The sequence below is a fragment of the Trachemys scripta genome, chromosome 1, assembly GCF_013100865.1.
Source record: "Trachemys scripta elegans isolate TJP31775 chromosome 1, CAS_Tse_1.0, whole genome shotgun sequence".
NCBI classification, from domain to species: Eukaryota; Metazoa; Chordata; order Testudines; family Emydidae; genus Trachemys; species Trachemys scripta.
Genome location: NC_048298.1, coordinates 121990455 through 122000537, shown reverse-complemented (window position 1 = coordinate 122000537; position 10083 = coordinate 121990455). Strand labels below are relative to the sequence as shown.

The 10083-nt window shown below is 44.4% G+C and overlaps 1 protein-coding gene across 4 annotated transcripts in view; it reads right to left on the bottom strand.

Annotated features, from left to right (window-relative positions):
• Nucleotides 1–2911: 2911 nt before the first annotated feature.
• The window catches only part of PRR5 (proline rich 5), a 149433-nt gene continuing 142261 nt past the window's right edge, over nucleotides 2912–10083 (bottom strand). For all 4 annotated transcript variants that reach the window (XM_034783889.1, XM_034783862.1, XM_034783881.1 and 1 more), the window contains exon 10: nucleotides 2912–4316. In XM_034783889.1, coding sequence (XP_034639780.1) covers nucleotides 3766–4316 — 551 coding nt within the window. In that variant the 3' untranslated portion in view covers nucleotides 2912–3765. The remainder of the gene's footprint in view (nucleotides 4317–10083) is intronic.

Genomic DNA, 10083 nt, shown 5'->3' with positions numbered 1-10083 from the left:
CTGGGGAGCAGCTGATGTTAAACAAGTTTAGTTAAAGAACCAAGAGGCATCCCTTCTAGCAGAGTTTAACCATTGCTAGAGGTAACATGATCAGGCAGAAGCATGTGTCAAGTAGTAACTTGATGGAAGGATTTTGAATACTCATTTGCACTGCAAAACAACATGCAACTCCTTAAACTGAGTGATACTTTTAATTTTATTTTAGTGATTTACCCTTTATTTCAAACAATGACCTTTCCTGGTTCTTCAGTGGTATTGTTCCTGGCAATGTATGGACGTTCTAAATCAGATCTTTAGCAGGAGACCAGAGATCTCCCTCAGCAGTGCCTGGGGTAACTACGTATGGGCCTGTGTAAAGGTGCACAGCTGGTGCATTTCCAAGTTTATTTTTAGGCCTCTCCAGTGAGTGCCCTTGTGTTAGTGAAAGTGCTTACCCTAAAGCCCTACCAGTGGCCAAGAGCTGGTTAAATAATGAATATAGTTCTCAGGTTATTAGCGGGTAAAAATCCCCTGATTTTAGACTGAACATTATTCAACCAATTCTGATTGCACTAGAGGGCACTACCTAACATTACCACACCGCCCAGCTTTCGTTCTCAAGTTATTCCACCACTTCTTTTTGCATGCATGGGGTTCCACACCCTAACATTCTTCTGCATGTTAGCCAACATTAATAGGACTTTTAATTGTGTATCAATGGCTTCACATAGCCCCACCTGTACTATTTTGTATCTTGGCTCCACTTGGGTACATGGGACCATTCCTCCTCTGAGACTTTTGTGCTTCTTTTTGGGCAGGAGTCAGTATATAGAGAAGAGGGTGTATGAGACGCAACGTTCAGAACAGAAAAAGCAAGTGGGAGGGAAGACTATATTTTGCTGGTGAGTTGAGAGTGTGTGTCAGAAGATTATTTATGACCTAAGAGAGTATGCGGTGCTAGAAACACTGTGCTGTAGTAGCATTTACAAAGTTAGAAACCATTTCCTTGTAAATATCCTTTAACAAGGTAGCACTTAGTTGGCCTCTGCTGCTTTCTGTCACCTGCCCTCACTCTTTTCAAGATTCAGCTCAGCTTTTCTTTTGAACAAGTCTCTGATTTCCCTTCTTCCCCCTCCAATAAGATACTAGATACACTCCCTGCTTTCTCTCTGAAATGGGTCTCTCAGTGGGAAGGAAAGCGAAAAAAAGGTCATAGTTAAGCTACAATGATCTCAAGGTCAGTCAATTTACAAAGCATTTGGGCTGGCTGTACATTAGAACATAGGTTCTTGCTCACCTTGTGGGGCTCCAAGTGCAGGCTGGTTCAGTACTGATCCCAAAAAAACAATGTCCCCCCACCTCCCCACATAGAGTGCTCATCTTCACATGAGGCAGAGACAGGCATGAACTTGCCAGTCCGTGCCACTTGCTGTCTCATTCAGCAAAAGGTACTCATCCTGCAGAGCTGCACCATTGCCCCACTTTGGCCCTGCTGAACTCAAGCACATTCTCCCAGTGGTACTCAAGTCCCGCTTCCGGGGTAGCGAAACTCCAGGGGAACTCTAACTTTAGAGAGATACAGAGCCCAGTTATCATATGTAACTAGCTTGGTCATTGTCAGATCCCAGTTCTGCATTTGAGCATCTGAGTAACCCTATGCTTGGAAAAAGCTGTGTATTTTGACCAGCACTGAACAAATGTAAAGCATGATTCTCTACTGAGAAGTGTTTCTACCAAAACACTATTATGGGGTTCCATGTTTGTTGTATGTAAGTGTTTTCCCATAGCAAATGTACACAGCTTATAAGTAAAAATAAATATTTAACTGTCAGCCCTGCTAGCAATGGGAGTTTAGATTTAAGTTGGGGTCTTTCCTTGTCATGCATCACCCACAGTAATAATAGACCCACAGACCAAGTTTTGCTGCTGTACATTAGTGGGGCTAACTCACCAGCCAGTACATCAAATGACACTCCCAAGAACAGCAGGATTTCAATCTCTTCTTGCTTCAGGGTTGAGTTTTATTTCTCCATATCAAAAACAGTTCAACATAAATCAAACCAGGTTCCTTCCACTGAGGCAGCATTTCCTCCAAGAACTTGCCTACTCCCTGCAGGTCTCACTTTCAACTCAGTGGCTTGCTGGCTTTTCATCTAAAGGTCAGCTGACCTGCAGGCTACCACCTGGTATCAGGCCCATCACTTGGGAGGCAGCTCATTGGTTACAGTTAGGGCTAAACCTACCTTAAAGAGACATCCCACCCTATGACAGCTAGTAACAGCTGTGTCTAGGGAAAAAATGCTTTTTTCCCCTTTTAAATAAATTTAGTGCGAGTGAAAAGTCCTTTTTACCTATAGAAAAAGCAGGGTGGGCAGTGGCAGTGCAAGGTTCTGGAGCACCTCCCTACAAATATACCTCAGCCTTGACAGACCATCCATAGTAGTAAGAGACTAAGCAACTGTGCAGGGGTCTCCTGAGCCAGAACTAAGGCATGATGATGAAGTAGTGAGGGAAGCTATCACAAATGCTGCTTGGATATTGACCATGTTCCATGGTTAATTATAGGACTTCACTCCTCCAGGACAGATAATTGTAATGTGACAACTGTAATGGGCTCCACATTTACTTTAAAACCATCAGGTCAAAACCCTAGGTGGCACTGGCATGTAACTGCACAGTGCACATTAATGTTATTGGATGTCAAGTGGCCAAATTCCTTTGCAACGTTCTAGGGGCTTGATCCTGAAATCATTTTTACACATCTCAACAGATTAACTCCACTTACTCCATGGGACTACTGGTATGAGAAGGGACTATGTATACTCAGAAGGGCTGCTGGTTCATACGCTAATCCTTTACATGTCAATGCCTAATTACAATACCTGCTGCATAGTATTCCTTTAAGGTCCCTGATAAATAATTAAGATTTCCATTGAAAGCCCATAACTTTATTTACACAGGAAACAAGTAACTTGTGTTCTGCTGGGACCTCACCATAGAATGGAGAGTTGTCCAAGAGTTTACAGTGCACAAAATTCTTGGAAGTGTCACATTAAAAGCAAATTAACACAGTCCTAAAAGCCAGTTTTAGGACATCTCTCTCACCTAGACGCTGTATTGGCTGTGAAACAAAACATTAGATGCCAGGCATTGCATCACATTATCTAACACATTGATTATTTTACTTTTTTCCTTAATAATCCTAACTCATTGCGGTTAGAGGAGTGCATACAAGATATACCAAGAAAAGGGGAAAAAAAGTGTCACTATAAATCATTGTATTCTGCTACATTTATGACCACATCATTGTTGGTTTGTTCTTTTTTTAAAAAAAAAAAAAAGTTTTTTTTTTCCAGCCAAGATTGTGTTGTTCGAAGAGCAACCTGCACTTTTACAGGAATCTTTCAAGACAACTAAAAATAAAGGTGAACGCAGCCATACAATGGACTCTGTTAGTAAATGCACATATCCAGCTGCACTCACAGCTTTCTAGTAGACTCTTTTCCATTCAGAAAACCAAACAAACACAAACAAGCCACAATCTTACAAAGACAGTAAGAAATTTTACTGCAGAATGATGGGAAGAAAATAGGTTGGTGGTTTAAAAAAAAATGAGGTGCCATATCTCCAGGGGGTGTAAATCACTATAGCTCCACTGATTTTTAATACTGATGATTTACACCCGCTGAGGTTTTGGCTCTGTATGTATATCTATTCCCTGCTGTGTTGCCGAACATACCAGTTACTTGTATATAATAATAAAACCAAGGATTTGTCTCCTGTCCATCATACGATGCTCTGTCTGCTCACATCCACGTTGTACGCTGATGAATTTGAACAACCTCGGCCAAAATCTATGAAAATTCCTTCAGAATCAGAGTCAATGGACTCCAAAATCTGGTCCACTATATTCTCGGGGCTGGAAGAAGGGACTGGAATCAAGGCAGGGTCCCTGGCCAGCTCAAAAGCCCTGTTTTGATCACCCATGCTGTGAAAGAGTCCTTGTTGTTGCTCAACTGCATTGAGTTTGCTGGAACATTCCACTGAACTGGGACTGGGCCTTTCTTGTTCTCCTGAGAGTGAGTTCTTTGTGGTTGTCACAGAGCTTTTGGAACCATTGTCCATGATGGTTGTGAGATTGGAGTACCCTTGTAGCTCCATGCATGAGGTCATTTCAGAAACAGAGTGCCTTCGGATGCCAGTTCCATTGGCTGCAATACCCTCTGTTTCATACTCTGCTACCGGGGTCAGCAGTGGGTTATTGTAGCTTTTCGATCTCACCACGGGGTTCTTGGCAAGGATGTCACCTGATTTGGAACGTCTGAAGAACCGCTTCTCTGTAAACAGACACAAATCTCGATTAAAATCTCTGAAGTCTCTGTCTTTTATAGCGCTAACCCTAAGCATTCAAAAATAATAAGTCATATGATTGGCATAAAACACAAGATTGTCATAAAAATCATAAGCTTTTTAAAAGAATCAATGTTGGGTTCTTTTTATTTACCTTCTGGTTTTTGAGCCTTTAAGGATCATATCTTCAAGCTTTATTCCACAAACATGAGAGCTAGAAACTTACTTAAAAAAATAAAGCTGAGATTCTCTAATATTCACACGATTCCAAGCACTCGGGGTTTAAGAAGAATGCCAAATATTATGCGACTTGTGTTAAAATTGCAAGAGTTTGTGATGGTGCTTTTATTTAATGACAAACCAGGAGTGAAATTCTTCTCTTAGACGTGCATGGCTATGGATGTGACTGGAAGTTCCTCACATGTAGGGAGAAGAGAGGATTGGAGTCAAAGTTTACTGTGAGGATCTGAGACCCAGCTTTTTATCCTGTGTCTGTTGCGGTTCAGCTCTCTTTTGGTTTAATTGAGCTTGTTCTTTCACCAAACGAACTCCTCCAGGATGAGCAAAAATATGCATTGAGAAGATGGTGCTGCTAACTATAATTAAGCTATTTAATGATATAAAATCCATCCAGAGCAGTTATGCACCAGCCACCTGTCCTCTGAAAATCAAGTCCCTTTAAGGCACCTCAAATGTGTAATCGCTTTGAAAAATCTTGGTTTAAAAAATTAATTTGAGATTACATGTACTGCCAAGGTGCTGTGTGACCCAAAATAATATCAGAACCTATCTCATGATTGGGATAAGAAATCTGAACTCGGTTTCACAGTATTCTAGATTTTTACAGCTAGTTGCTAGAATACAGTTAATCCACAGCTCCATTTTCATACAATGACCACTAGGTGGCAGTAATTGTATATTACTGGCATTACCTAAGAACCTTTTGGAACTGTGCCGTTTTCATGAAACATTCATACAAGATTGAAATAATTATTAAGCATCCTTCCAGAGGTTCCACTGTTCTCCTAGTTACGGGCCAGATCCTGGCTACTATTCAGGATGCTTTGAGTGGGAACAATCATACAACTACTGCATCTGGTCTTCAAACGATTGCCCTGCTGCTCCTGTCGCTTCACCATCTCAGTGTATAGGGCTATGGCTGGGGCAGAGTGAAACTATGCTCTAGTGATTCCCCACCTACCAGAATGTCCCCATGGGGCTTTTGGCAGCTAGGCATAAATAAAGGCTTACCACGGCTCTAATTTAGTACAGAGACCTGGGCCAGGTCTATTAGCTCAAAGGCAGTAGACACTTATGCTTTTAAATCTATTGAACCTGGATTCAGTTCCTGCAGATGACTCATCCCGGAGCATCACTACAATGCAACACCACTGACATATCCCCAGTGTAGATAAGGCCTTAGTGCTTCAATGTTTGGGTTTCAAATAGAGTAGTGGAATGTTTATTTATTTTAAAAACTCTTTCATTGGAATTTTATTAATTTTTGTGGGAATACTTCTATTGCTCTTGCGTTTTGTAAAAGCTGGTGTTCAAAAGATGTCAAATTTGGGCCACTATGATGGATCTGCTCAGCAAGAGACTACAGCTCCCCTCAGCCCTCTCCCCATTGCACATCCCCTTCCTCCAGGTCAGATAAGGAAGTGGTCCAGTTCTGACTGGAAGTGGCAGCTGCATGGTTAGTGAGGTGCTGCAGGGAAGCTGAAACAGCAGTGGCTGGGGAGGTAGCCTGTGCAAAAGGGTCCCAAGAAGAGATGCGATCATTGCTCACTTTGAACTGTTTAAGGCTCTGTACCTAGGATATCTGCCACCTTTCCCTTTTCTGCCAGGCCCAGAAAAATACCCTGGACCGTAGCCATGTGTCTGAGTGGTTCTGGGGTAGGGTGACCAGATTGCAAGAGTGAAATATCAGGACACATTGGGCGAGCAGGGCAGGGGGAGGGGAGAGGACGACAATGACAGACACAGGTGCACAGAGCCATGAGAAGGGGCCCTAGGAAGCTGCGAGAGGGGTTGTACGGCCCCCTGCTGCAGCCCGCACCACAAGCCACAGGGCAAGGACACCTATTGAATTCAATGAGAATTTTGCATGTGAATTGATGTACCTAGTTCTGAGATTATAAAGCCAGAAGGGATCCGGTGATCACCTGGTCTCACCGCCTGTATAGCACTGACATAGAACTTTCCCAAAATAATTCCTAGAGGATAGCTTTTAGAAAAAGCTTTTAGAAAAACACCATAACCCTTAGTATATTGTTAATTGTTAATTACTCTTACCATTGAAAAGGTATGCCTTATATCCAGTCTGAATTTGTCTAGCTGCAACTTCCAACCATTGGCTCACGCTCTACCTTTCTCTGCTAGACTGAATTGCCCATTATTAACTATTTGTTCCCCATGTAGATACTTACAGTCTATAACCAAGTCACGTCTTAACCTTCTTTTTGTTAAGCTAAACAGATTGAGGTCCTTGAATCGATCACTATAAGGCATGTTTTATAATCCTTTAATCAGTCTTGTGACTCTTCTCTGAACACTCTCCAATTTATCAATATCCTTCTTATTCCAGTATTCCAGCAGTGGTTGCACCAGTGCCAAATACAGAGAGAAAATAACCTCTCTATTCCTGCTTGAGATTCCGATATTTAGGCATCTGGTCACCCTATTTCTGTATGCACTTCCCCAGGTTTTTTTGTAAAAATCAAAACTGAACTGCCCCAGAAATTCTGGCATGTGGAATCATCATGAAACTCGCATGGCTCCAACCCTGCCGATGAACCTTTAGATCCACTGCACAGACTTCTGCCACTTGAGCTAATGGAGTAAGTGATGGCAGAGGCAGTAGGTTGTCATCCTATATGTGATAGATCAGCTCTATAGGGGGATGAGACACTTTTTTTGCCACTGGGTTTCACAGATATCTGCTGACAGAAGAGGAACTGTGAAACTCAGGAATCCTGGGTCTATTCCAGGCTCCTGAATGGAGTGGTCTCTAGTAGTCAAAGACCCTTCTTCCCCATCCCCTCCAGTCTATGTCTATGCTATTGCTGTCTAACCTGTCCCAGCTCCTCATCTGATTTCAACTGCCCCCCCCCCCACCGCTCTGGATTCCTTGTCCCAGTTTCCTGGTCCTGTCTCACTCTCCTCTCTCCCCACCCCATCCCTCAGATGGGATGTTCGTTCCAGACCGGCAAAATTATAAGGCTTTCCAACATTTCAACACTTCCCATTCTAAATTTTCGGTTGCTTAACTATAGGCTAACTCTGCTTACAACAAAGCATATTCAGAACCTCTGATTAAAGGGATTATAAGTGTAGCAACCTCCATCATAGCTAGTCCCCAAAGATTGAACCCGAGCCATCCAGACTTAGAAGCATGAGCTTCTACTACTTGAGTTCAAGATATAACTCCCTTAGCTGGTAGCTATACAGTTTTCCTCTAAAAATCCACCAGAGGAGGGCACAAAACACATGTTGGACAGTGAATTACAAAAGTACCAAATATTATTATTAGACCTGCAATACTTTTCACAATGAACATCAGCGGGGGATAAACTGGGAGTTTAAGAATATTTGGAAAACAATTTTAGAATAACATTCAGTGCTGTGGTTTAAAAGAAAAAAAAAACCTGTTAAAACTCATAACTTAGCAGTATTCAGTGTTTGAAAAAAAACAACTTTTAGGGGCTATGGGATACAAGTTAAGAATGTTGAAACAGGAAGATGTTATGCTTAGTTACCACTTGGGCAAGGCGGCGTGCTATGTAATACTTGCAAGATGTCACTGTAATGTTTTACAATATATAGCAGCGCAATGCTGATTCCATTGATATTGTTGAGCAATTCATGCTGATTTTATTTATTTCAGCCCACATCTTAATAGTTTTGAATACTATAGATCACAATTTTCAGCTCAGTTGGTCTGAACATGCAGAGCTTTAAAACTGCTATGCTCTAAACTGTATATTAACTACAATTTTAGAAACCTGCATGTCAGAGAACTCTGTGCCACCACTAGTAAACAGTGGCACAAGGCTATTCAGTGTGAATCACAGAAATGTAGGCTGGAAGGGACATCAACAGGTCATCTAGTCAAACCCCTGCATTGAGGCAGGAGTGAGTAATGACAACACTAGACCATCCTTGACAGGTGTTTGTCTAACCTCTTAAAAAACTCCAATGACTGCTATTCCATAACCTCTCTAGGTAATTTGTCCAGTGCTTAACTACCTTTACAGTTAGGAAGTTTTTCCTAATGTCTAACCTAAATCTCCCTTGCTACAATTTAAGCCCATTGCTTCTTTTTCCTGCATGTCCTGAGTGGGATGGGGGTGAGTCGAGGCAGTGGGATTGGGGGGAGGGAGGCCAAGGAAGTTGGTGGGTGTGTGGGAATGGATCAGGGGGACTGAGGGGGATGGGACAGGACTGGGATGGGGGGAGCAGGGTAGGGGCTGAGGGGAGCATGAAGGTAGAGGACAGGGTAGAGAGCTGTGTAGAGTGGGGCGGGGCGGGGGAGACAATGGGGCTGGGCTGGGGAGGGTCGGGGGATTTGGGAGAGGGACAGGGTCTGGAGGGGATGAGACAGGGGAGCAGGACTGGAATGGGGGGGGAAGTTGAGGGGGCGGGACAGCAGGGGGAGCGATGGGGTGGGATGACGGGAGAGGCTGAAAAAGAGATTTGGGGTGGGGCAGGGACTGAGGGCAGTGGGTTCGGGGTGGGAGGTACAGGGGGGACTGTGGGGAAGGCTGAGGGAACAGGGTCAGAGTGGGGGCTGAGGGCACTGGGTTGGGTCTACACTGGCACCTCTCAGCATTGCTGTGCCGGGCGGCAGACCTGCGCCAGCGCTACCCTGGCAATGGAAGAGTCCTCAGTGGAAATGCAGACTTCATGACACAGACCCTCCTCCGCTAGGCTCTTGTCACTTTCAAACCCATGCAGGGTATCTGGCTCTTTTTCAGTTCTCAGGTTAAAAAAGCCTCTGCATTTTGTGAGGGCTTCAGCATTCACATTCCTGCTTCACAAACTGTCTGCCTGACACATTGCTCCCAGGGCATTCATCTTTATTCATTATCGGCAGGTCCATCAGATTAACGGGCAACACAGGGGGACGCAACACAATGGTGTCAAGGATTTTTAATTTTTCAAACCATTTTGGCCTCAACAGGGATACCAGCAAATCTGGACAGAGCAGATGGGCGTCAGGATGGGTTTGGGCATTTATTTATTTAAGTGAAAATGTTTGGGTCTGAGCAAAGGCTGCAAACTTCCCTTTGGAAACCTCTGCTGATCTTTTGCCCCAGGGGCTAACGACAGCCTGGAATCCAGGACAGATTTCCACATCCATGCAGGGTGAGATGATGGGGGGAGGGTAGGGACTGTGGGGGAGGCTGTTGGAACAGGGGCAGGGACTGAGGGCAGTGGATTGAGGGTGGGGGCACGAGGGGGACACTGCGGGAGAGGCTGAGGGAACAGGGGCAGGGTGGGGGCTGAGAGCAGTAGGTCGGATGAGATGATGGGGGGAGGGGAGGACTGTGGGGGAGGCAGAGGGAACAGGGTCGGGGTGGGGGCTGAGGGCAGTGGATTGAGGGTGGGGGGCACAGGGGGGACACTGCAGGGGAGGCAGAGGGAACAGGGTCGGGGGGGCTGAGGGCAGTGGATTGAGGGTTGGGGCACAGGGGCGACACTGCGGGGGAGGCAGAGGGAACAGGGTCGGGGTGGGGGCTGAGGGCAGTGGAT